The sequence below is a fragment of the Leuresthes tenuis genome, unplaced genomic scaffold (genome assembly GCF_036924035.1).
Source record: "Leuresthes tenuis unplaced genomic scaffold, fLeuTen1.0.hap1 SCAF_20, whole genome shotgun sequence".
In the NCBI taxonomy this organism is placed as follows: Eukaryota; Metazoa; Chordata; class Actinopteri; order Atheriniformes; family Atherinopsidae; genus Leuresthes; species Leuresthes tenuis.
The window spans coordinates 17505449-17532984 of NW_027325374.1; the positions used below are offsets into that span (position 1 = coordinate 17505449).

At 39.3% G+C, this 27536-nt stretch overlaps 1 protein-coding gene and 6 non-coding genes across 7 annotated transcripts; all 7 read left to right on the forward strand.

Annotated features, from left to right (window-relative positions):
• The first annotated feature begins 795 nt into the window (after nucleotides 1-795).
• Nucleotides 796-893, forward strand: trnai-uau (transfer RNA isoleucine (anticodon UAU)). The gene is made up of 2 exons: nucleotides 796-833; nucleotides 858-893. It is a non-coding gene; the product is annotated as a tRNA-Ile (tRNA).
• Nucleotides 894-5249: 4356 nt separating this feature from the next.
• trnai-uau (transfer RNA isoleucine (anticodon UAU)) lies at nucleotides 5250-5347 on the forward strand. Its single transcript has 2 exons — nucleotides 5250-5287; nucleotides 5312-5347. It is a non-coding gene; the product is annotated as a tRNA-Ile (tRNA).
• Nucleotides 5348-9727: 4380 nt separating this feature from the next.
• On the forward strand, nucleotides 9728-9825 carry trnai-uau (transfer RNA isoleucine (anticodon UAU)). The gene is made up of 2 exons: nucleotides 9728-9765; nucleotides 9790-9825. It is a non-coding gene; the product is annotated as a tRNA-Ile (tRNA).
• A 4209-nt stretch (nucleotides 9826-14034) lies between these two features.
• trnai-uau (transfer RNA isoleucine (anticodon UAU)) lies at nucleotides 14035-14132 on the forward strand. Its single transcript has 2 exons — nucleotides 14035-14072; nucleotides 14097-14132. It is a non-coding gene; the product is annotated as a tRNA-Ile (tRNA).
• Nucleotides 14133-18512: 4380 nt separating this feature from the next.
• On the forward strand, nucleotides 18513-18610 carry trnai-uau (transfer RNA isoleucine (anticodon UAU)). The gene is made up of 2 exons: nucleotides 18513-18550; nucleotides 18575-18610. It is a non-coding gene; the product is annotated as a tRNA-Ile (tRNA).
• Nucleotides 18611-22016: 3406 nt separating this feature from the next.
• trnai-uau (transfer RNA isoleucine (anticodon UAU)) lies at nucleotides 22017-22114 on the forward strand. The gene is made up of 2 exons: nucleotides 22017-22054; nucleotides 22079-22114. It is a non-coding gene; the product is annotated as a tRNA-Ile (tRNA).
• Nucleotides 22115-23845: 1731 nt separating this feature from the next.
• hbae4 (hemoglobin alpha embryonic-4) lies at nucleotides 23846-26259 on the forward strand. The gene is made up of 3 exons (XM_072373626.1): nucleotides 23846-24275; nucleotides 24681-24885; nucleotides 26005-26259. The coding sequence occupies exons 1-3, from the start codon at nucleotides 24184-24186 to the stop codon at nucleotides 26131-26133; spliced, it is 426 nt and encodes a 141-aa protein (XP_072229727.1). The 5' UTR covers nucleotides 23846-24183; the 3' UTR covers nucleotides 26134-26259.
• The last annotated feature ends 1277 nt before the right edge of the window (nucleotides 26260-27536 follow it).

Here is a 27536-nt window from a genome sequence, read left to right on the forward strand (position 1 = left end):
CAGGTCTTTATGTCTTTAAGACATGCTTGTAGTCTGATCAACCTATTGGTTTCATCTGGTTTCATAGATAAGTACAGCTGAGTATCATCAGCATAACAATGGAAATTTATGCCATGCTGTCTGATAATGTTACCTAATGGAAGCATGTATAAAGTAAAAAGAATCAGTCCAAGCACGGAACCCTGAGGAACTCCATGACTTACTCCAACGTGTGAGGAAGATTCTTCATTTACAAGAACAAACTGGAATTTATCAGATAAGTATGACTTAAACCAGCCTAATGCAGTTCCTTTAATACCAATAACATGTTCAAGTCTCTGTAACAGAATGCTGTGATCGATCGTATCAAATGCAGCACTGAGATCCAACAGGACAAGCACAGAAACAAGTCCGCTATCAGAAGCTAACAGGAGATCATTGGTAACTTTCACCAGTGCTGTTTCTGTGCTATGATGCACTCTGAATCCTGACTGAAACTCTTCAAACAGATTATTTCTATGTAAATGATCACAAAGTTGAACTGCAACTATTTTTTCAAGAACTTTAGACAAAAAAGGGAGATTGGATATAGGTCGATAATTAGCCAACACTTCTGAATCAAGAGTAGGTTTTTTAAGTAAAGGTTTAATTACAGCAACCTTATTCAGTGTCATTAACAACAAGCATAAAAAGGTTTAATTGCAACGAAAGATTAAAAATAGCTCCAGTACTTTGTTGCTGAGAGTGATTGACTGTGACACTTTCTTTCATCAGGTTTATATCGAATCACTTCAATCAAAAAGGACCCCACAGATAGCTCCAGTGGCGCAATCGGTCAGCGCGCGGTACTTATAAGACAGCTACCTGCCTGCAGAGTGATGCCGAGGTTGTGAGTTCAAACCTCACCTGGAGCATAGCAGTTTTATCTGGAGGTCACTTCATAAAGTACATTTGTTCAACTCACATCAAAATAACAAGTAATGACAATAACAAGTACCACTACTTTCTGTGGATTACACCCAGGGATGATCATCCTAAAGGGAATAAAAGGAGGTGCGCCACAACTCATAAAGCGTGTTCACATGTGGGAATTCCCAAAAGATTAAAGGAAGTAGTAGGAAACTTTAACTTGCTCATAATCATACATCACGTTAGCTCTTTGCCTGATCCAAGGTAAAGCATGGCCAGGCCACAGCGCTGAAGCAGAAAGCATGACTGTGCATCTTTTTAAGAAGCATAAGACCACATCAACGCCATTTTATGCTGAGTTAGCCCTCATCACTTCACCAGGTAACAAGGAGGTCTGCTTGTGTGTCAGTCAGATCAAGAAAAATTATGCATTTCATGTATGAAATGTATTTCATTGTTTAAATGGAACATTTCACTTCTGAAGGAACCACAGCTTGAAAGATCAGCCTGTTTTATTCCGTCTTGTGTTATGTTACGTAATCAGTGTAAACATTCAAAGGATCCATCAAGGAGCGCTAATAAGTAACAGAATTAAACACCACCATCACTAAGAAATAAAACATCACAGGTGGTGAGGGTTCACACAAGGTCATTATGACGGGTTTTTATATGATAACCTCGCTGCCACGTGCCTCCCGTTCACACACGCCCTCAGCTGTGTAGCAAAGCCACAGCCAAGAGAAAAGGCCTGGCATAATCAGTGGGGAAAGAAGACCCTGTTAAGGCTGGTATGAAGCAGGCATCTAGTAACCTTTATAAGCCACTGCCATTGTGGCCCTGATGTGCAAAACACCAAACACAACCAGCACAATGTAGCAACACAACAACAAGAGACAAAAAGGAATACAACAACACATGCAAAAACCCAACCATGAAGGGAAAATGCTAAACAAGAACAAACCAGAAAACACAACTATCAAGAAAACGCAACAGTGAAGAAAAAAACTAATCAGTTCAACTAAAAAACAGAACCTTTGAGAAAACACCAAAACAAAGAAGACAATAAAACATTTAGGAAAACACAAAAGAAAACCGAAAACACAACGACCAAGACAATAAGCTGCAAAATGCAAAGAATTACGTGAAAAAACAAAACAAACAGAAAATACATTTCAGGTGAGGGATTTATGAAAACATTCACACTTCAGGAAGCTCTTGGATGTTGGGGGAGGTCTGTTTATTCAAATGAGGAATTGACTGTGGTGACATTGATGAGGGATTGGTTTGTAGTTGTACAGGAAGTTGGTAGCATTGATGGAATTAAAGTTGGTTTCTACTTTTCCACTGTTACAAATTTGAACAGACAAAAATGATACGGTTTAAAATGATGGTGGCATACTGGGTAATTAGGTATGAATGACAAACTATCCCACTTGACATGAGAATGAGGACAATCTGTCATTGCAGACTTACTGATACACCACCGATGTCATTTTACACTGTAACATTTCAAGTGTTTGTCAGCCTAGAAACCAAGACGGAAGTGTTCTCATGGTGACTGCAGAGGACAGTCCTGAAGAGTGTCTAGAGGTGGCAGCAGATACTGACTTCCACAACAGCTTCACTGCAACAACAACAACAACAAAAAACGCAGATGGAGCAAAACCGGAGATGTATCACAGCCTGCAGTGAGGACGCTTCACCAAAACAGCAGCGGTGCTGAAATATTCAGAGCCTGCACTTTAGTGAGGTGGTAACATATGTACAGTATTGTGAAAATGCTATTTTACAAGCTGTGGTCTACTTACCAAGAACCCTGCTTAAGTAAAAGTACACAAATGTTGGCAGCCCACCTGAGGGTCAGGGGGAGATCTGTTTTCAACTTTCGCACTTTTTCTCTAATCTTTGATTTATTTATTTATTTTTTGTGTGTGTGTTGCATTGGATTAATTGACCATTTACAGAAACTAAATTATCTGAACATTTGGAGAAAAAAATGCCTCCCCAACTGCCTCTGTAGTTTATTCTTTCACAGTATGTGATATTTCAGAAGCTTGTTCAATACTGAACGTGCGAAATCTTTATTTATCAAATCACTACGGACTAAAGTCGGAGAATACTTTTTACCCTAAATATTTATTGCCCTAAAGTAAATGTAAAATGTCTCAAATTTCTACTTAATTACAATGCTTGAACAAATGTTATAAGTTACTTTTCACAGCTGCTGAAATGATGGGTCAGAGTTATTCAATTCAATTCAATTCAATTTTATTTATATAGCGCCAGATTACAACAATTGTCATCTCAAGGCACTTAAGTAATATAGTCCAATTCAAGCCAATTGGAATTCAATTCATTGTAATCATAATCCAATTAATTCATATAGAGCCCATTCAAAAATTAATATCCTAGCTAAGGAAACCAACAGATTGCACCGAAACTTGTCTTCAGTCCAATCTCCCGTCCTGAGCGTGCCTGTGGCGACTGTGGAAAGGAACGACTCCCTTTTAACAGGAAGAAACCTCTGGTAGAACCAGACTCAGGAAGGGTGGCCATCCGCCTCGACCAGCTGGGGTTTGAGAAGACAGAAAAGAGGGAAAAGAGGGGGGGAAAACACCTCATTCAAAGGATATCTGTTGGAACAGGGAAACACAAGTTAATAACCACAATAATGTCATATGTACATAATATCAATTGTGAAATTAAACAGGGGGAAAAAGAGAGCAAAGTGAGGAAAGGTGTGACAGATGAGGTCCCCCAGCAGTCTAAGCCTAAAGCAGCTTAACTATGGAATGTTTCAGGATTACCTGAGCCATCCCTAACTATAAGCTTTATCAAAAAGGAAAGTTTTAAACCTAATCTTAAAAGTGGAAAGGGTGTCTGCTTCCCGGACATTTACTGGCAGCTTATTCCACAAGAGAGGGGCCTGATAACTGAAGGCTCTACCTCCCATTCTACTTTTAGAAACTCTGGGAACAACAAGTAAACCTGCAGTTTGGGAGCAAAGTGCTCTGTTAGGAAAATATCTTACAATGAGATCTTTAAGATATGATGGAGCTCGGTCATTAAGAGCTTTATAGGTGAGAAGAAGAATCTTAAATTCTATTCTGAATTTAACAGGGAGCCAATGAAGAGAAGCTAAAACTGGAGAAACATGATCTCCCCTGTTAGTTCTCATCAGAACTCTGGCTGTAGAATTTTGGATCAGCTGGAGGCTTTTCAGAGAATATGTGGGACAGCCCAATAATAAGGAATTACAGTAGTCCAATCTTGAAGTAACAAATGCATGAACTAGTTTCTCTGCATCACCCTGAGACAGGATGTTCCTGATTTTAGCAATATTACGAAGGTGAAAGAAGGCAGTCCTAGAAACCAGTTTTATATGTGCATCAAATGATAAATTCTGGTCAAAAATAACTCCAAGGTTCCTCACTGTAGAACTAGAAGCCAAGGAAATACCATCTAGAGTAACTATATAACTAGACAATTTCTCCCTGAAGCGCTCAGGTCCAAAGAGAACAACTTCAGTTTTGTCTGAATTTAAAAGCAGACAGTTCTGAGTCATCCAGGTCTTTATGTCTTTAAGACATGCTTGTAGTCTGATCAACCTATTGGTTTCATCTGGTTTCATAGATAAGTACAGCTGAGTATCATCAGCGTAACAACGGAAATTTATGCCATGCTGTCTGATAATGTTACCTAATGGAAGCATGTATAAAGTAAAAAGAATCGGTCCAAGCACAGAACCCTGAGGAACTCCATGACTTACTCCAACGTGTGAGGAAGATTCTTCATTTACAAGAACAAACTGGAATCTATCAGATAAATATGACTTAAACCAGCCTAATGCAGTTCCTTTAATCCCAGTAACATGTTCAAGTCTCTGTAACAGAATGCTGTGATCGATCGTATCAAATGCAGCACTGAGATCCAACAGGACAAGCACAGAAACAAGTCCGCTATCAGAGGCTAAGAGGAGATCATTGGTAACTTTCACCAGTGCTGTTTCTGTGCTATGATGCACTCTGAATCCTGACTGAAACTCTTCAAACAGATTATTTCTATGTAAATGATCACAAAGTTGAACTGCAACTATTTTTTCAAGAACTTTAGACAAAAAATGGAGATTGGATTTAGGTCGATAATTAGCCAACACTTCTGAATAAAGAGTAGGTTTTTTAAGTAAAGGTTTAATTACAGCAACCTTATTCAGTGTCATTAACAACAAGCATAAAAAGGTTTAATTGCAACGAAAGATTAAAAATAGCTCCAGTACTTTGTTGCTGAGAGTGATTGACTGTGACACTTTCTTTCATCAGGTTCATATCGAATCACTTCAATCAAAAAGGACCCCACAGATAGCTCCAGTGGCGCAATCGGTCAGCGCGCGGTACTTATAAGACAGCTACCTGCCTGCAGAGTGATGCCGAGGTTGTGAGTTCAAACCTCACCTGGAGCATAGCAGTTTTATCTAGAGGTCACTTCATAAAGTACATTTGCTCGACTCACATCAAAATAAGTATTAATGATACCACTACTTTCTGTGGATTACACCCAGGGATGATCATCCTAAAGGGAATAAAAGGAGGTGCGCCAGAACTCATGAAGCGTGTTCACATGTGTGTTTACATGTACCAAAAGACTAAACAAAGTAGTAGGAAACTTTAAGTTGCTCATAATCATACATCACGTTAGCTGTTTGCCTGATCCAAGGTAAAGCATGGCCAGGCCACAGCGCTGAAGCAGAAAGCATGACTGTGCATCTTTTTAAGAAGCATAAGACCACATCAACGCCATTTTATGCTGAGTTAGCCCTCATCACTTCACCAGGTAACAAGCAGGTCTGCTGGTGTGTCAGTCAGATCAAGAAAAATTATGCATTTGATGTGTTTAAATGGAACATTTCACTTCTGAAGGAACCACAGCTTGAAAGGTCAGCCTGTTTTATTCCGTCTTGTGTTATATTCCATAATCAGTGTAAACATTCAAAGGATCCATCAAGGAGCGATAATAAGTAACAGAATTAAACACCACCATCACTAAGAAATAAAACATCACGGGTGGTGAGGGTCCACACAAGGTCATTATGACGGGTTTTTATATGATAACCTCGCTGCCACGTGCCTCCCGTTCACACACGCCCTCAGCTGTGTAGCAAAGCCACAGCCAAGAGAAAAGGCATGGCATAATCAGTGGGGAAAGAAGACCCTGTTAAGGCTGGTATGAAGCAGGCATCTAGTAACCTTTATAAGCCACTGCCATTGTGGCCCTGATGTGCAAAACACCAAACACAACCAGCACAATGTAGCAACACAACAACAAGAGACGAAAAGGAATACAACAACACATGCGAAAACCCAACCATGAAGGGAAAATGCTAAACAAGAACAAACCAGAAAACACAACTATCAAGAAAACGCAACAGTGAAGAAAAAAACTAATCAGTTCAACTAAAAAACAGAACCTTTGAGAAAACACCAAAACAAAGAAGACAATAAAACATTTAGGAAAACACAAAAGAAAACCGAAAACACAACGACCAAGACAATAAGCTGCAAAATGCAAAGAATGACGTGAAAAAAAAAAACGAAAAGAAAATACATTTCAGGTGAGGGATTTATGAAAACATTCACACTTCAGGAAGCTCTTGGATGTTGGGGGAGGTCTGTTTATTCAAATGAGGAATTGACTGTGGTGACATTGATGAGGGATTGGTTTGTAGTTGTACAGGAAGTTGGTAGCATTGATGGAATTAAAGTTGGTCTCTACTTTTCCACTGTTACAAATTTGAACAGACAAAAATTATACGGTTTAAAATGATGGTGGTATACTGGGTAATGAGGTATGAATGACAAACTATCCCACTTGACATGAGAATGAGAACAATCTGTCATTGCAGACTTACTGATACACCACGATGTCATTTTACACTTTAAAATTTCAAGTGTTTGTCAGCCTAGAAACCAAGACGGAAGTGTTCTCATGGTGACTGCAGAGGACAATCCTGAAGAGTGTCTAGAGGTGGCAGCAGATACTGACTTCCACAACAGCTTCACTGCAACAACAACAACAAAAAACGCAGATGGAGCAAAACCGGAGATGTATCACAGCCTGCAGTGAGGACGCTTCACCAAAACAGCAGCGGTGCTGAAATATTCAGAGCCTGCACTTTAGTGAGGTGGTAACATATGTACAGTATTGTGAAAATGCTATTTTACAAGCTATGGTCTTCTTACCAAGAACCCTGCTTAAGTAAAAGTACACAAATGTTGGCAGCCCACCTGAGGGTCAGGGGTAGATCTGTTTTCAACTTTCGGACTTTTTCTCTAATCTTTGATTTATTTATTTATTTTTTGTGTGTGTGTTGCATTGGATTAATTGACCATATACAGAAACTAAATTATCTGAACATTTGGAGAGAAAAAATGCCTCCCCAACTGCCTCTGTAGTTTATTCTTTCACAGTATGTGATATTTCAGAAGCTTGTTCAATACTGAACGTGCAAAATCTTTATTTATCAAATCACTACGGACTAAAGTCGGAGAATACTTTTTACCCTAAATATTTATTGCCCTAAAGTAAATGTAAAATGTCTCAAATTTCTACTTAATTACAATGCTTGAACAAAAGTTACTTTTCACAGCTGCTGAAATGATGGGTCAGAGTTATTCAGTGTCACTAACAACAAGCATAAAAAGGTTTAATTGCAACGAAATTCAATTCAATTCAATTCAATTTTATTTATATAGCGCCAGATTACAACAATTGTCATCTCAAGGCACTTAAGTAATATAGTCCAATTCAAGCCAATTGGAATTCAATTCATTGTAATCATAATCCAATTAATTCATATAGAGCCAATTCAAAAATTAATATCCTAGCTAAGGAAACCAACAGATTGCACCGAAACTTGTCTTCAGTCCAATCTCCCGTCCTGAACGTGCCTGTGGCGACTGTGGAAAGGAACGACTCCCTTTTAACAGGAAGAAACCTCTGGCAGAACCAGACTCAGGAAGGGTGGCCATCCGCATCGACCAGCTGGGGTTTGAGAAGACAGAAAAGAGGGAAAAGAGGGGGGGGAAACACCTCATTCAAAGGATATCAAAGGATATCTGTGGAACAGGGAAACACAAGTTAATAACCACAATAATGCCATATGTACATAATATCAATTGTGAAATTAAACAGGGGGAAAAAGAGAGCAAAGTGAGGAAAGGTGTGACAGATGAGGTCCCCCAGCAGTCTAAGCCTATAGCAGCTTAACTATGGGATGTTTCAGGATTACCTGAGCCATCCCTAACTATAAGCTTTATCAAAAAGGAAAGTTTTAAGCCTAATCTTAAAAGTGGAAAGGGTGTCTGCTTCCCGGACATTTACTGGCAGCTTATTCCACAAGAGAGGGGCCTGATAACTGAAGGCTCTACCTCCCATTCTACTTTTAGAAACTCTGGGAACAACAAGTAAACCTGCAGTTTGGGAGCAAAGTGCTCTGTTAGGAAAATATCTTACAATGAGATCTTTAAGATATGATGGAGCTCGGTCATTAAGAGCTTTATATGTGAGAAGAAGAATCTTAAATACTATTCTGAATTTAACAGGGAGCCAATGAAGAGAAGCTAAAACTGGAGAAACATGATCTCCCCTGTTAGTTCTCATCAGAATTCTGGCTGTAGAATTTTGGATCAGCTGGAGGCTTTTCAGAGAATATGTGGGACAGCCCAATAATAAGGAATTACAGTAGTCCAATCTTGAAGTAACAAATGCATGAACTAGTTTCTCTGCATCACCCTGAGACAGGATGTTCCTGATTTTAGCAATATTACGAAGGTGAAAGAAGGCAGTCCTAGAAACCAGTTTTATATGTGCATCAAATGATAAATTCTGGTCAAAAATAACTCCAAGGTTCCTCACTGTAGAACTAGAAGCCAAGGAAATACCATCTAGAGTAACTATATAACTAGACAATTTCTCCCTGAAGCGCTCAGGTCCAAAGAGAACAACTTCAGTTTTGTCTGAATTTAAAAGCAGACAGTTCTGAGTCATCCAGGTCTTTATGTCTTTAAGACATGCTTGTAGTCTGATCAACCTATTGGTTTCATCTGGTTTCATAGATAAGTACAGCTGAGTATCATCAGCGTAACAACGGAAATTTATGCCATGCTGTCTGATAATGTTACCTAATGGAAGCATGTATAAAGTAAAAAGAATCGGTCCAAGCACAGAACCCTGAGGAACTCCATGACTTACTCCAACGTGTGAGGAAGATTCTTCATTTACAAGAACAAACTGGAATCTATCAGATAAATATGACTTAAACCAGCCTAATGCAGTTCCTTTAATCCCAGTAACATGTTCAAGTCTCTGTAACAGAATGCTGTGATCGATCGTATCAAATGCAGCACTGAGATCCAACAGGACAAGCACAGAAACAAGTCCGCTATCAGAGGCTAAGAGGAGATCATTGGTAACTTTCACCAGTGCTGTTTCTGTGCTATGATGCACTCTGAATCCTGACTGAAACTCTTCAAACAGATTATTTCTATGTAAATGATCACAAAGTTGAACTGCAACTATTTGTTCAAGAACTTTAGACAAAAAATGGAGATTGGATATAGGTCGATAATTAGACAACACTTCTGAATAAAGAGTAGGTTTTTTAAGTAAAGGTTTAATTACAGCAAGCTTATTCAGTGTCATTAACAACAAGCATAAAAAGGATTAATTGCAACGAAAGATTAAAAATAGCTCCAGTACTTTGTTGCTGAGAGTGATTGACTGTGACACTTTCTTTCATCAGGTTTATATCGAATCACTTCAATCAAAAAGGACCCCACAGATAGCTCCAGTGGCGCAATCGGTCAGCGCGTGGTACTTATAAGACAGCTACCTGCCTGCAGAGTGATGCCGAGGTTGTGAGTTCAAACCTCACCTGGAGCATAGCAGTTTTATCTGGAGGTCACTTCGTAAAATACATTTGCTCGACTCACATCAAAATAACAAGTAATGATACCACTACTTTCTGTGGATTACACCCAGGGATGATGATCCTAAAGGGAATAAAAGGAGGTGCGCCACAACTCATAAAGCGTGTTCACATGTGTGAATTCCCAAAAGATTAAAGAAAGTAGTAGGAAACTTTAACTTGCTCATAATCATACATCACGTTAGCTGTTTGCCTCATCCAAGGTAAAGCATGGCCAGGCCACAGCGCTGAAGCAGAAAGCATGACTGTGCATCTTTTGAAGAAGCATAAGACCAGATCAACGCCATTTTATGCTGAGTTAGCCCTCATCACTTCACCAGGTAACAAGCAGGTCTGCTGGTGTGTCAGTCAGATTTGATGTATGAAATGTATTTCATTGTTTAAATGGAACATTTCACTTCTGAAGGAACCACAGCTTGAACGATCAGCCTGTTTTATTCCGTCTTGTGTTATATTACGTAATCAGTGTAAACATTCAAAGGATCCATCAAGGAGCGCTAATAAGTAACAGAATTAAACACCACCATCACTAAGAAATAAAACATCACGGGTGGTGAGGGTTCATACAAGGTCATTATGACGGGTTGTTATATGATAACCTCGCTGCCACGTGCCTCCCGTTCACACTCGCCCTCAGCTGTGTAGCAAAGCCACAGCCAAGAGAAAAGGCCTGGTATAATCAGTGGGGAAAGAAGACCCTGTTAAGGCTGGTATGAAGCAGGCATCTAGTAACCTTTATAAGCCACTGCCATTGTGGCCCTGATGTGCAAAACACCAAACACAACCAGCACAATGTAGCAACACAACAACAAGAGACAAAAAGGAATACAACAACACATGCCAAAAGCCAACCATGAAGGGAAAATGCTAAACAAGAACAAACCAGAAAACACAACTATCAAGAAAACGCAACAGAAAACACATTTCAGGTTAGGGATTTATGAAAACATTCACACTTCAGGAAGCTCTTGGATGTTGGGGGAGGTCTGTTTATTCAAATGAGGAATTGACTGTGGTTACATTGATGAGGGATTGGTTTGTAGTTGTACAGGAAGTTGGTAGCATTGATGGAATTAAAGTTGGTTTCTACTTTTCCACTGTTACAAATTTGAACAGACAAAAATTATACGGTTTAAAATGATGGTGGCATACTGGGTAATTAGGTATGAATGACAAACTATCCCACTTGACATGAGAATGAGAACAATCTGTCATTGCAGACTTACTGATACACCACCGATGTCATTTTACACTGTAACATTTCAAGTGTTTGTCAGCCTAGAAACCAAGACGGAAGTGTTCTCATGGTGACTGCAGAGGACAGTCCTGAAGAGTGTCTAGAGGTGGCAGCAGATACTGACTTCCACAACAGCTTCACTGCAACAACAACAACAACAAAAAACGCAGATGGAGCAAAACCGGAGATGTATCACAGCCTGCAGTGAGGACGCTTCACCAAAACCGCAGCGGTGCTGAAATATTCAGAGCCTGCACTTTAGTGAGGTGGTAACATATGTACAGTATTGTGAAAATGCTATTTTACAAGCTGTGGTCTTCTTACCAAGAACCCTGCTTAAGTAAAAGTACACAAATGTTGGCAGCCCACCTGAGGGTCAGGGGGAGATCTGTTTTCAACTTTCGCACTTTTTCTCTAATCTTTGATTTATTTATTTTTTGTGTGTGTGTTGCATTGGATTAATTGACCATATACAGAAACTAAATTATCTGAACATTTGGAGAGAAAAAATGCCTCCCCAACTGCCTCTGTAGTTTATTCTTTCACAATATATGATATTTCAGAAGCTTGTTCAATACTGAACGTGCAAAATCTTTATTTATCAAATCACTACGGACTAAAGTCGGAGAATACTTTTTGCCCTAAATATTTATTGCCCTAAAGTAAATGTAAAATGTCTCAAATTTCTACTTAATTACAATGCTTGAGCAAATGTTATAAGGTACTTTTCACAGCTGCTGAAATGATGGGTCAGAGTTATTCAGTGTCACTAACAACAAGCATAAAAAGGTTTAATTGCAACGAAATTCAATTCAATTTAATTTTATTTATATAGCGCCAGATTACAACAATTGTCATCTCAAGGCACTTAAGTAATATAGTCCAATTCAAGCCAATTGGAATTCAATTAATTGTAATCATAATCAAATTAATTCATATAGAGCCCATTCAAAAATTAATATCCTAGCTAAGGAAACCAACAGATTGCACCGAAACTTGTCTTCAGTCCAATCTCCTGTCCTGAGTGTGCCTGTGGCGACTGTGGAAAGGAACGACTCCCTTTTAACAGGAAGAAACCTCTGGCAGAACCAGACTCAGGAAGGGTGGCCATCCGCCTCGACCAGCTGGGGTTTGAGAAGACAGAAAAGAGGGAAAAGAGGGGGGGGAAACCCCTCATTCAAAGGATATCAAAGGATATCTGTTGGAACAGGGAAACACAAGTTAATAACCACAATAATGTTATATGTACATAATATCAATTGTGAAATTAAACAGGGGGAAAAAGAGAGCAAAGTGAGGAAAGGTGTGACAGATGAGGTCCCCCAGCAGTCTAAGCCTATAGCAGCTTAACTATGGGATGTTTCAGGATTACATGAGCCATCCCTAACTATAAGCTTTATCAAAAAGGAAAGTTTTAAGCCTAATCTTAAAAGTGGAAAGGGTGTCTGCTTCCCGGACATTTACTGGCAGCTTATTCCACAAGAGAGGGGCCTGATAACTGAAGGCTCTACCTCCCATTCTACTTTTAGAAACTCTGGGAACAACAAGTAAACCTGCAGTTTGGGAGCAAAGTGCTCTGTTAGGAAAATACCTTACAATGAGATCTTTAAGATATGATGGAGCTCGGTCATTAAGAGCTTTATGTGTGAGGAGAAGAATCTTAAATTCTATTCTGAATTTAACAGGGAGCCAATGAAGAGAAGCTAAAACTGGAGAAACATGATCTCCCCTGTTAGTTCTCATCAGAACTCTGGCTTTAGAATTTTGGATCAGCTGGAGGCTTTTCAGAGAATATGTGGGACAGCCCAATAATAAGGAATTACAGTAGTCCAATCTTGAAGTAACAAATGCATGAACTAGTTTCTCTGCATCACCCTGAGACAGGATGTTCCTGATTTTAGCAATATTACGAAGGTGAAAGAAGGCAGTCCTAGAAACCAGTTTTATATGTGCATCAAATGATAAATTCTGGTCAAAAATAACTCCAAGGTTCCTCACTGTAGAACTAGAAGCCAAGGAAATACCATCTAGAGTAACTATATAACTAGACAATTTCTCCCTGAAGCGCTCAGGTCCAAAGAGAACAACTTCAGTTTTGTCTGAATTTAAAAGCAGACAGTTCTGAGTCATCCAGGTCTTTATGTCTTTAAGACATGCTTGTAGTCTGATCAACCTATTGGTTTCATCTGGTTTCATAGATAAGTACAGCTGAGTATCATCAGCATAACAACGGAAATTTATGCCATGCTGTCTGATAATGTTACCTAATGGAAGCATGTATAAAGTAAAAAGAATCGGTCCAAGCACAGAACCCTGAGGAACTCCATGACTTACTCCAACGTGTGAGGAAGATTCTTCATTTACAAGAACAAACTGGAATCTATCAGATAAATATGACTTAAACCAGCCTAATGCAGTTCCTTTAATCCCAGTAACATGTTCAAGTCTCTGTAACAGAATGCTGTGATCGATCGTATCAAATGCAGCACTGAGATCCAACAGGACAAGCACAGAAACAAGTCTGCTATCAGAGGCTAAGAGGAGATCATTGGTAACTTTCACCAGTGCTGTTTCTGTGCTATGATGCACTCTGAATCCTGACTGAAACTCTTCAAACAGATTATTTCTATGTAAATGATCACAAAGTTGAACTGCAACTATTTGTTCAAGAACTTTAGACAAAAAATGGAGATTGGATATAGGTCGATAATTAGACAACACTTCTGAATAAAGAGTAGGTTTTTTAAGTAAAGGTTTAATTACAGCAACCTTATTCAGTGTCATTAACAACAAGCATAAAAAGGTTTAATTGCAACGAAAGATTAAAAATAGCTCCAGTACTTTGTTGCTGAGTGTGATTGACTGTGCCACTTTCTTTCATCAGGTTTATATCGAATCACTTCAATCAAAAAGGACCCCACAGATAGCTCCAGTGGCGCAATCGGTCAGCGCGCGGTACTTATAAGACAGCTACCTGCCTGCAGAGTGATGCCGAGGTTGTGAGTTCAAACCTCACCTGGAGCATAGCAGTTTTATCTGGAGGTCACTTCGTAAAGTACATTTGCTCGACTCACATCAAAATAACAAGTAATGATACCACTACTTTCTGTGGATGATCCTAAAGGGAATAAAAGGAGGTGTGCCACAACTCATAAAGCGTGTTCACATGTGTGAATTCCCAAAAGATTAAAGAAAGTAGTAGGAAACTTTAACTTGCTCATAATCATACATCACGTTAGCTGTTTGCCTCATCCAAGGTAAAGCATGGCCAGGCCACAGCGCTGAAGCAGAAAGCATGACTGTGCATCTTTTGAAGAAGCATAAGACCAGATCAACGCCATTTTATGCTGAGTTAGCCCTCATCACTTCACCAGGTAACAAGCAGGTCTGCTGGTGTGTCAGTCAGATCAAGAAAAATTATGCATTTGATGTGTTTAAATGGAACATTTCACTTCTGAAGGAACCACAGCTTGAACGATCAGCCTGTTTTATTCCGTCTTGTGTTATATTCCGTAATCAGTGTAAACATTCAAAGGATCCATCAAGGAGCGCTAATAAGTAACAGAATTAAACACCACCATCACTAAGAAATAAAACATCACGGGTGGTGAGGGTTCACACAAGGTCATTATGACGGGTTTTTATATGATAACCTCGCTGCCACGTGCCTCCCGTTCACACACGCCCTCAGCTGTGTAGCAAAGCCACAGCCAAGAGAAAAGGCCTGGCATAATCAGTGGAGAAAGAAGACCCTGTTAAGGCTGGTATGAAGCAGGCATCTAGTAACCTTTATAAGCCACTGCCATTGTGGCCCTGATGTGCAAAACACCGAACACAACCACCACAATGTAGCAACACAGCAACAAGAGACAAAAAGGAATACAACAACACATGCCAAAACCCAACCGTGAAGGGAAAATGCTAAACAAGAACAAACCAGAAAACACAACTATCAAGAAAACGCAACAGTGAAGAAAAAAACTAATCAGTTCAACTAAAAAACAGAACCTTTGAGAAAACACGAAAACAAAGAAGACAATAAAACATTTAGGAAAACACAAAAGAAAACCGAAAACACAACGACCAAGACAATAAGCTGCAAAATGCAAAGAATGACATGAAAAAACAAAACGAACAGAAAATACATTTCAGGTGAGAGATTTATGAAAACATTCACACTTCAGGAAGCTCTTGGATGTTGGGGGAGGTCTGTTTATTCAAATGAGGAATTGACTGTGGTGACATTGATGAGGGATTGGTTTGTAGTTGTACAGGAAGTTGGTAGCATTGATGGAATTAAAGTTGGTTTCTACTTTGCCACTGTTACAAATTTGAACAGACAAAAATGATACGGTTTAAAATGATGGTGGTATACTGGGTAATGAGGTATGAATGAAAAACTATCCCACTTGACATGAGAATGAGAACAATCTGTCATTGCAGACTTACTGATACACCACCGATGTCATTTTACACTTTAACATTTCAAGTGTTTGTCAGCCTAGAAACCAAGACGGAAGTGTTCTCATGGTGACTGCAGAGGACAGTCCTGAAGAGTGTCTAAAGGTGGCAGCAGATACTGACTTCCACAACAGCTTCACTGCAACAACAACAACAACAACAACAAAAACAACAACAAAAAACGCAGATGGAGCAAAACCGGAGATGTATCACAGCCTGCAGTGAGGACGCTTCACCAAAACAGCAGCGGTGCTGAAATATTCAGAGCCTGCACTTTAGTGAGGTGGTAACATATGTACAGTATTGTGAAAATGCTATTTTACAAGCTGTGGTCTTCTTACCAAGAACCCTGCTTAAGTAAAAGTACACAAATGTTGGCAGCCCACCTGAGGGTCAGGGGGAGATCTGTTTTCAACTTTCGCACTTTTTCTCTAATCTTTGATTTATTTATTTTTTGTGTGTGTGTTGCATTGGATTAATTGACCATATACAGAAACTAAATTATCTGAACATTTGGAGAGAAAAAATGCCTCCCCAACTGCCTCTGTAGTTTATTCTTTCACAATATGTGATATTTCAGAAGCTTGTTCAATACTGAACGTGCAAAATCTTTATTTATCAAATCACTACGGACTAAAGTCGGAGAATACTTTTTGCCCTAAATATTTATTGCCCTAAAGTAAATGTAAAATGTCTCAAATTTCTACTTAATTACAATGCTTGAGCAAATGTTATAAGGTACTTTTCACAGCTGCTGAAATGATGGGTCAGAGTTATTCAGTGTCACTAACAACAAGCATAAAAAGGTTTAATTGCAACGAAATTCAATTCAATTTAATTTTATTTATATAGCGCCAGATTACAACAATTGTCATCTCAAGGCACTTAAGTAATATAGTCCAATTCAAGCCAATTGGAATTCAATTAATTGTAATCATAATCAAATTAATTCATATAGAGCCCATTCAAAAATTAATATCCTAGCTAAGGAAACCAACAGATTGCACCGAAACTTGTCTTCAGTCCAATCTCCTGTCCTGAGTGTGCCTGTGGCGACTGTGGAAAGGAACGACTCCCTTTTAACAGGAAGAAACCTCTGGCAGAACCAGACTCAGGAAGGGTGGCCATCTGCCTCGACCAGCTGGGGTTTGAGAAGACAGAAAAGAGGGAAAAGAGGGGGGGGAAACCCCTCATTCAAAGGATATCAAAGGATATCTGTTGGAACAGGGAAACACAAGTTAATAACCACAATAATGTTATATGTACATAATATCAATTGTGAAATTAAACAGGGGGAAAAAGAGAGCAAAGTGAGGAAAGGTGTGACAGATGAGGTCCCCCAGCAGTCTAAGCCTATAGCAGCTTAACTATGGGATGTTTCAGGATTACATGAGCCATCCCTAACTATAAGCTTTATCAAAAAGGAAAGTTTTAAGCCTAATCTTAAAAGTGGAAAGGGTGTCTGCTTCCCGGACATTTACTGGCAGCTTATTCCACAAGAGAGGGGCCTGATAACTGAAGGCTCTACCTCCCATTCTACTTTTAGAAACTCTGGGAACAACAAGTAAACCTGCAGTTTGGGAGCAAAGTGCTCTGTTAGGAAAATACCTTACAATGAGATCTTTAAGATATGATGGAGCTCGGTCATTAAGAGCTTTATGTGTGAGGAGAAGAATCTTAAATTCTATTCTGAATTTAACAGGGAGCCAATGAAGAGAAGCTAAAACTGGAGAAACATGATCTCCCCTGTTAGTTCTCATCAGAACTCTGGCTTTAGAATTTTGGATCAGCTGGAGGCTTTTCAGAGAATATGTGGGACAGCCCAATAATAAGGAATTACAGTAGTCCAATCTTGAAGTAACAAATGCATGAACTAGTTTCTCTGCATCACCCTGAGACAGGATGTTCCTGATTTTAGCAATATTACGAAGGTGAAAGAAGGCAGTCCTAGAAACCAGTTTTATATGTGCATCAAATGATAAATTCTGGTCAAAAATAACTCCAAGGTTCCTCACTGTAGAACTAGAAGCCAAGGAAATACCATCTAGAGTAACTATATAACTAGACAATTTCTCCCTGAAGCGCTCAGGTCCAAAGAGAACAACTTCAGTTTTGTCTGAATTTAAAAGCAGACAGTTCTGAGTCATCCAGGTCTTTATGTCTTTAAGACATGCTTGTAGTCTGATCAACCTATTGGTTTCATCTGGTTTCATAGATAAGTACAGCTGAGTATCATCAGCATAACAACGGAAATTTATGCCATGCTGTCTGATAATGTTACCTAATGGAAGCATGTATAAAGTAAAAAGAATCGGTCCAAGCACAGAACCCTGAGGAACTCCATGACTTACTCCAACGTGTGAGGAAGATTCTTCATTTACAAGAACAAACTGGAATCTATCAGATAAATATGACTTAAACCAGCCTAATGCAGTTCCTTTAATCCCAGTAACATGTTCAAGTCTCTGTAACAGAATGCTGTGATCGATCGTATCAAATGCAGCACTGAGATCCAACAGGACAAGCACAGAAACAAGTCTGCTATCAGAGGCTAAGAGGAGATCATTGGTAACTTTCACCAGTGCTGTTTCTGTGCTATGATGCACTCTGAATCCTGACTGAAACTCTTCAAACAGATTATTTCTATGTAAATGATCACAAAGTTGAACTGCAACTATTTTTTCAAGAACTTTAGACAAAAAATGGAGATTGGATATAGGTCGATAATTAGACAACACTTCTGAATAAAGAGTAGGTTTTTTAAGTAAAGGTTTAATTACAGCAACCTTATTCAGTGTCATTAACAACAAGCATAAAAAGGATTAATTGCAACGAAAGATTAAAAATAGCTCCAGTACTTTGTTGCTGAGAGTGATTGACTGTGCCACTTTCTTTCATCAGGTTTATATCGAATCACTTCAATCAAAAAGGACCCCACAGATAGCTCCAGTGGCGCAATCGGTCAGCGCGCGGTACTTATAAGACAGCTACCTGCCTGCAGAGTGATGCCGAGGTTGTGAGTTCAAACCTCACCTGGAGCATAGCAGTTTTATCTGGAGGTCACTTCGTAAAGTACATTTGCTTGACTCACATCAAAATAACAAGTAATGATACCACTACTTTCTGTGGATGATCCTAAAGGGAATAAAAGGAGGTGCGCCACAACTCATAAAGCGTGTTCACATGTGTGAATTCCCAAAAGATTAAAGAAAGTAGTAGGAAACTTTAACTTGCTCATAATCATACATCACGTTAGCTGTTTGCCTCATCCAAGGTAAAGCATGGCCAGGCCACAGCGCTGAAGCAGAAAGCATGACTGTGCATCTTTTGAAGAAGCATAAGACCAGATCAACGCCATTTTATGCTGAGTTAGCCCTCATCACTTCACCAGGTAACAAGGAGGTCTGCTTGTGTGTCAGTCAGATCAAGAAAAATTATGCATTTGATGTGTTTAAATGGAACATTTCACTTCTGAAGGAACCACAGCTTGAACGATCAGCCTGTTTTATTCCGTCTTGTGTTATATTCCGTAATCAGTGTAAACATTCAAAGGATCCATCAAGGAGCGCTAATAAGTAACAGAATTAAACACCACCATCACTAAGAAATAAAACATCACGGGTGGTGAGGGTTCACACAAGGTCATTATGACGGGTTTTTATATGATAACCTCGCTGCCACGTGCCTCCCGTTCACACACGCCCTCAGCTGTGTAGCAAAGCCACAGCCAAGAGAAAAGGCCTGGCATAATCAGTGGAGAAAGAAGACCCTGTTAAGGCTGGTATGAAGCAGGCATCTAGTAACCTTTATAAGCCACTGCCATTGTGGCCCTGATGTGCAAAACACCAAACACAACCACCACAATGTAGCAACACAGCAACAAGAGACAAAAAGGAATACAACAACACATGCCAAAACCCAACCATGAAGGGAAAATGCTAAACAAGAACAAACCAGAAAACACAACTATCAAGAAAACGCAACAGTGAAGAAAAAAACTAATCAGTTCAACTAAAAAACAGAACCTTTGAGAAAACACGAAAACAAAGAAGACAATAAAACATTTAGGAAAACACAAAAGAAAACCGAAAACACAACGACCAAGACAATAAGCTGCAAAATGCAAAGAATGACATGAAAAAACAAAACGAACAGAAAATACATTTCAGGTGAGAGATTTATGAAAACATTCACACTTCAGGAAGCTCTTGGATGTTGGGGGAGGTCTGTTTATTCAAATGAGGAATTGACTGTGGTGACATTGATGAGGGATTGGTTTGTAGTTGTACAGGAAGTTGGTAGCATTGATGGAATTAAAGTTGGTTTCTACTTTTCCACTGTTACAAATTTGAACAGACAAAAATGATACGGTTTAAAATGATGGTGGCATACTGGGTAATTAGGTATGAATGACAAACTATCCCACTTAACATGAGAATGAGAACAATCTGTCATTGCAGACTTACTGATACACCAAATGTTATAAGTTACTTTTCACAAACTGCTGAAATGATGGGTCAGAGTTATTCAATTCAATTCAATTCAATTCAATTTTATTTATATAGCACCAGATTACAACAATTGTCATCTCAAGGCACTTAAGTAATATAGTCCAATTCAAGCCAATTGGAATTCAATTCATTGTAATCATAATCCAATTAATTCATATAGAGCCCATTCAAAAATTAATATCCTAGCTAAGGAAACCAACAGATTGCACCGAAACTTGTCTTCAGTCCAATCTCCCGTCCTGAGCGTGCCTGTGGCGACTGTGGAAAGGAACGACTCCCTTTTAACAGGAAGAAACCTCTGGCAGAACCAGACTCAGGAAGGGTGGCCATCCGCCTCGACCAACTGGGGTTTGAGAAGACAGAAAAGAGGGAAAAGAGGGGGGAAAAACACCATAACACCATTCAAAGGATATCTGTTGGAACAGGGAAACACAAGTTAATAACCACAATAATGTCATATGTACATAATATCAATTGTGAAATTAAACAGGGGGAAAAAGAGAGCAAAGTGAGGAAAGGTGTGACAGATGAGGTCCCCCAGCAGTCTAAGCCTATAGCAGCTTAACTATGGGATGTTTCAGGATTACCTGAGCCATCCCTAACTATAAGCTTTATCGAAAAGGAAAGTTTTAAGCCTAATCTTAAAAGTGGAAAGGGTGTCTGCTTCCCGGACATTTACTGGCAGCTTATTCCACAAGAGAGGGGCCTGATAACTGAAGGCTCTACCTCCCATTCTACTTTTAGAAACTCTGGGAACAACAAGTAAACCTGCATTTTGGGAGGGAAGTGCTCTGTTAGGAAAATATCTTACAATGAGATCTTTAAGATATGATGGAGCTCGGTCATTAAGAGCTTTATATGTGATAAGAAGAATCTTAAATTCTATTCTGAATTTAACAGGGAGCCAATGAAGAGAAGCTAAAACTGGAGAAACATGATCTCCCCTGTTAGTTCTCATCAGAACTCTGGCTGTAGAATTTTGGATCAGCTGGAGGCTTTTCAGAGAATATGTGGGACAGCCCAATAATAAGGAATTACAGTAGTCCAATCTTGAAGTAACAAATGCATGAACTAGTTTCTCTGCATCACCCTGAGACAGGATGTTCCTGATTTTAGCAATATTACGAAGGTGAAAGAAGGCAGTCCTAGAAACCAGTTTTATATGTGCATCAAATGATAAATTCTGGTCAAAAATAACTCCAAGGTTCCTCACTGTAGAACTAGAAGCCAAGGAAATACCATCTAGAGTAACTATATAACTAGACAATTTCTCCATGAAGCGCTCAGGTCCAAAGAGAACAACTTCAGTTTTGTCTAAATTTAAAAGCAGACAGTTCTGAGTCATCCAGGTCTTTATGTCTTTAAGACATGCTTGTAGTCTGATCAACCTATTGGTTTCATCTGCTTTCATAGATAAGTACAGCTGAGTATCATCAGCATAACAACGGAAATTTATGCCATGCTGTCTGATAATGTTACCTAATGGAAGCATGTATAAAGTAAAAAGAATCGGTCCAAGCACAGAACCCTGAGGAACTCCATGACTTACTCCAACGTGTGAGGAAGATTCTTCATTTAAGAGGAAAAACTGGAATCTATCAGATAAATATGACTTAAACCAGCCTAATGCAGTTCCTTTAATCCCAGTAACATGTTCAAGTCTCTGTAATCGATCGTATCAAATGCAGCACTGAGATCCAACAGGACAAGCACAGAAACAAGTCCGCTATCAGAGGCTAAGAGGAGATCATTGGTAACTTTCACCAGTGCTGTTTCTGTGCTATGATGCACTCTGAATCCTGACTGAAACTCTTCAAACAGATTATTTCTATGTAAATGATCACAAAGTTGAACTGCAACTATTTTTTCAAGAACTTTAGACAAAAAAGGGAGATTGGATATAGGTCGATTTCAATCAAAAAGGACCCCACAGATAGCTCCAGTGGCGCAATCGGTCAGCGCGCGGTACTTATAAGACAGCTACCTGCCTGCAGAGTGATGCCGAGGTTGTGAGTTCAAACCTCACCTGGAGCATAGAAGTTTTATCTGGAGGTCACTTCGTAAAGTACATTTGCTCGACTCACATCAAAATAACAAGTAATGATACCACTACTTTCTGTGGATTACACCGAGGGACGATTATCCTAAAGGGAATAAAAGGAGGTGCGCCACAACTCATGAAGCGTGTTCACATGTGGGAATTCCCAAAAGACTAAAGAAAGTAGTAGGAAACTTTAAGTTCCTCATAATCATACATCACATTAGCTGTTTGCCTGATCCAAGGTAAAGCATGGCCAGGCCACAGCGCTGAAGCAGAAAGCATGACTGTGCATCTTTTTAAGAAGCATAAGACCACATAAACGCCATTTTATGCTGAGTTAGCCCTCATCACTTCACCAGGTAACAAGCAGGTCTGCTGGTGTGTCAGTCAGATCAAGAAAAATTATGCATTTGATGTGTTTAAATGGAACATTTCACTTCTGAAGGAACCACAGCTTGAAAGGTCAGCCTGTTTTATTCCGTCTTGTGTTATATTCCATAATCAGTGTAAACATTCAAAGGATCCATCAAGGAGCGCTAATAAGTAACAGAATTAAACACCACCATCACTAAGAAATAAAACATCACGGGTGGTGAGGGTTCATACAAGGTCATTATGACGGGTTGTTATATGATAACCTCGCTGCCACGTGCCTCCCGTTCACACTCGCCCTCAGCTGTGTAGCAAAGCCACAGCCAAGAGAAAAGGCCTGGCATAATCAGTGGGGAAAGAAGACCCTGTTAAGGCTGGTATGAAGCAGGCATCTAGTAACCTTTATAAGCCACTGCCATTGTGGCCCTGATGTGCAAAACACCAAACACAACCAGCACAATGTAGCAACACAACAACAAGAGACAAAAAGGAATACAACAACACATGCAAAAACCCAACCATGAAGGGAAAATGCTAAACAAGAACAAACCAGAAAACACAACTATCAAGAAAAACACAAAAGAAACACAACGACCAAGACAATAAGCTGCAAAATGCAAAGAATGACATGAAAAAACAAAACAAACAGAAAATACATTTCAGGTGAGGGATTTATGAAAACAAGTGTTTTCGGTTGTGTTATCTAAAGAAACGGCTTTTTTATTTGTTCCTGAAATGGTTTTGTGCTTAAAGTTTACTCACCACAGCTGATTTCTTTGATGTCGCAACATAGTTTCTTTCTCACAAGAACTACTTTTTCAAATTCAAAGCACAAATTTTCTGCCCCATAGATGCATTATTTGTATTGCAAGACATATTTTTTGTGTGCACAACAATTGCACAGTCATCTGGGTGGTGCTGTGTAATGGTCCTTACAATGTTATCAGACGCCACACACCCACTCTTCTCTGACCAGCAACTTATGGAGCTCGAGATAGCAGCAGTTGAGAGTATTTATGTAGACGTGGCTTCGACATGTCTCAAAATATTTTTTATTCACTGCATGAGGCCTCTGAGCCACGTGTTACAATTAATTATTTCTGTCATTTCAATGTTGTTAAAAGTACAAATATTAAAGCAAATATTACATTTTCTAATAGGTATATGGCTTGGAAATTGCTAAGTGATTGATATTTGAGTAAAACACTGCAAAGTGTTTAAAATGTAATGTAATGTCAGTAATTACTGACCAGGATTACAAGACAATGGGACAGTTATGGCAAAAGAATCTAAAGGCAGTCAAGAGGTCATCACTGGGAAAACCTCACACTTGTTGTGTCTTAGGGTCGGCCACACTGATGACATGCTAAATGTCCAATATGACGCATCTAATAGTGTGGAGCCCCCACCCTGCCCTGGCTGCTGCCTGATAACACAGAGGAGGGAAACATCTCGACTGCAGACACATGAACCATTACCTGCTTTTTTTTCTTCAGACGGCAGGAATTATTACTTCATCTGTTTCACTTGTCTTTCTTTTCAGCATTTTGATCGATGGCGGTTTCGTGCGGTGACAAAATGGTTGATTAGGGCACATCTCTGCAGCCTGTAAAGACATCTCAAACTCTGGATATTCGTCGACAGTTAGTCCTGCTGTTTATCCCCTTGCTGTTAAATGAAGTAGGCCGCAATGCTGTCGAAGAAGGAGAAGGAGCTGATTAAACAGATGTGGGAAAGACTGACTCCTGTGGCCGAAAACATTGGGGCTGATGCACTTCTTAGGTGGGTCCACATTATAAAGTCTACTTATTTCCAAAATATTAACTTAATTGATTGATAACAGTGATTGACAAAGAGTCATCTGTATTGATAATCATGTTAATAAAGGTTTGTGCATGAAGACCAACTAACTTTTTAATATGTGAACACTTAGTGATTCTGTATTGATGACCTTATGTGTCAAAGATAAGTACCCTGTTTGCATCAGTAAATTATTTACTAACCATTACTGCAGAGAATAATCATTGTGCGTTAAAGTGCAGCAGTGTAGCAGTGATAATTAGGAGGTTGAGGATGAGCCAAAATCAGTCTCCGTGTGTCAGTTGTTGGGATGCTTCTGGTGTCACTGGGATAATCATGTCTAAAAAAAATCACTGAAGCAAATCCCCACGTCCCCTTCTCCCATAGGATGTTTGCTTCTTATCCAGGCACCAAGACATACTTTTCCCACCTAGACATCAGTCCTGGTTCCGCCCACCTGTATTCTCATGGGAAAAAGATTGTCCTGGCTATAGCAGAGGGGGCCAAAGACATCAGCCAGCTGACCGTCACCCTGGCTCCGCTGCAGACTCTGCACGCGTACCAGCTTCGGATCGACCCGACCAATTTCAAGGTGAGGTTCTGAAGAGCAACTGCTCACTGCCCCTAAGAGTCTCCCCAATGCTCGTGTTTATGCAGCACATGTTTTGGACACTATATTCAGATCTAATATATCAAATAACAATTGCACATATATTTAAATTAGACTAAGGGTAAGAAATGGCTGTTTGATGCAGAAAGTGCTGGTTAGTGTTTTTCATGTTCTATAAGAACTACTCTCACATTTTCCACAGATTCATTAAATGTATCTGCCAAAAAACAGACATGAGACATTTTATGTTTTCAGTATATACATAAACATACAGTATGTTGTTAAGTGCAGGTTAGGTTCCTTAGCTTTATTCCCTGCATATGCCTCATAGTGCAAACAATTCTTTGTTCTTTTCTTAGCTTTGGGAAACAAAACAAAGCCAAAAAAAAGTCTAAGTCTGGTGCATTGTCTTCAATACACCAATTTCATTTCCTTATATGTAAATGTGCGTGTTGTCTTTGTTACACACTAAAGGAGGACAGACCAACCCACAGCCAGAACACTAACAAAATGTAATGACAAACACTGAAGGGATATTTCTTTTTTTTTTGGAAGTGGGCAGTCCGTGTCTTACCTGCAGACAGCCGTCGGAGTGCCCTAAGTTTGGAGAATCAGAAAGTCTCCGGATGGGCAAACAGAAGCTATTGGCTATCAAGAAGGGATGGCTAATAAGGAAGATGAAAGCTGACTTTTCACCATATACAAAACAGCTCAAACATTAAAAACTTTTGAGTGGTTTGACCTATATTGTGGATTTTTATACCGCATCAATTGCTCCACCATGTGACAACACAGACTGAGCTACATGTTGCCAATGAAACTGTCTAATGCAAAGGAGTAAAAATCCGCAACATAGCAATTCCTCTCACCTGAAACGGTTTGATTTGTTTTTTGATGGTGAGGAAAACAAAATCCCCTTTCTGAGTAGTAAACTGAAGCAAACAATTAAAAATGAATGCTTATCCAACACCTCAGATGGGTTATTGTGCAAACCAGACGTGATTAAGGCAGTAAACAGGTTCATGGTCCACAGCAAACAGAGGCATGAGTGCACATGCTGATTCTTACCTCCCAGTAACAGATGTTTTGTTTCCCTTGCAGCTGTTCTCACACTGTGTACTTGTCAGTCTGGCCTGTTTCTTGGGTGAAGACTTCACTCCGGTTGCACATGCAGCAATGGACAAGTTCCTATCGGCTTTCGCTGCTGTGCTCGCCGAGAAGTACAGATGAGACCCAACCACGTTGTTTCGGAACATATCAAACATTGAAGATGCAATGTAGAGTTATATATTTATGTATGTATGTGTTATTGTTGTTATCATGTATTATTTTGGTATATTAAAAGTTTGCAATCAACAGGGTTTTTTATGCTGCTGTGTTATCTCACTTTACTCACAGCTGTATGGACCCTATACAGTGACATCATTCACTGTCACCAAACAGGGTCCCTGCCATGGCTCTGAGGTTAAGTGTTGATTATAACAGGGAAATGAAAGTGGGAAACTTTTGGAGCTGCTTTTGATGTTAAAATAAAATGGCAGTCACCAAATAAGTTTGAAGATCATCCAGCGAAAGAAAGAAAACCCTGCCAACAAAGTGTGAAATCAGTGCACGTTATGATCTTCCGTTACTCAAGTACCTAAAAAGACCTCACACAAGGGTGAGGTTTGTCACTTCAGATCTTAGTTTCACCTGCTGGGCAGAACCAGTACAACAGAAAATAAGGCCACAGCTCCACCGTCTGGTAAGATGGTAGGATGCCATTTTATTTTGACCCAATAAGAAATGTAACACTCAAAAGGATGCATTAAAGTAAATCTAAGTGAACCGATTTCATCCGCAAGTCAAATTATGTAAGTTTTTCTATATAATTATAAACATTTTTTTTAAATTGTTTATCACATATTTGAAAACAACAATCAGTTACAACATGGGCTTTGCTTTTTTGTCGACATGACAACGTCTTAACCTTACAAAGCAGCTGAAGATGGTGCATGTTCTGTTGGTGTTTCTATTGATTTACAGAATGATTATGATGCCATAGATCATATATATTTGTGGAAAAAAATGAAAAATATTTTGAAAAGGGAGGGTTCCTGTGGAGAACAGCGGGAACAGTGGAGAACAGCGGGGATCAGTAATTGGTCTGTTTACTCTTTACATCAATGATGACTGTAATGTTCCTATTTTGCTTTTTGATTTGCTCTGGAAAGTCAAAAAGACATAAACAAGGAAGTGAAAATTAAAGGTTGTGACATTGAAACTGAGAGAGATTGTGAAGATAAATTTCCCGGGGTTGTGACTGGCTGGATCAAGGAAACGGTATGTTTATGATAACCTACAGAAATCCTGTGAGAATCTAAGGCGATACTGAATCATGAAGCACTTAATCTAGAATTTGCTGCTCACTTACGCTGCCCTATACGTCTTACTGTGTGAAATTATGGGACTCCACCATTAAAAGAAGAAATAGCTCAATTGTTTTATAAGCAAAACAAGAAAAATGCCCCATTAACAAAGCTGGACATCATGATGACATTATCCGCTGCTCTTGAAGTCTCATTTAATGAAATCTAAGGAATTAGTTTACTAATAAACAATACAAGTAATGTTTAGAGCAAGATCACTTCTAC

Bases quoted from the DNA above. Each gene is read 5' to 3' on its own strand.
- hbae4 (XM_072373626.1), top strand. From the start codon at position 24,184: ATGCTGTCGAAGAAGGAGAAGGAGCTGATTAAACAGATGTGGGAAAGA. The intron at 24,276-24,680 runs GTGGGTCCACAT...CTTCTCCCATAG, and splicing joins GGGGCTGATGCACTTCTTAG to GATGTTTGCTTCTTATCCAG. The intron at 24,886-26,004 runs GTGAGGTTCTGA...TTTCCCTTGCAG, and splicing joins TCGACCCGACCAATTTCAAG to CTGTTCTCACACTGTGTACT.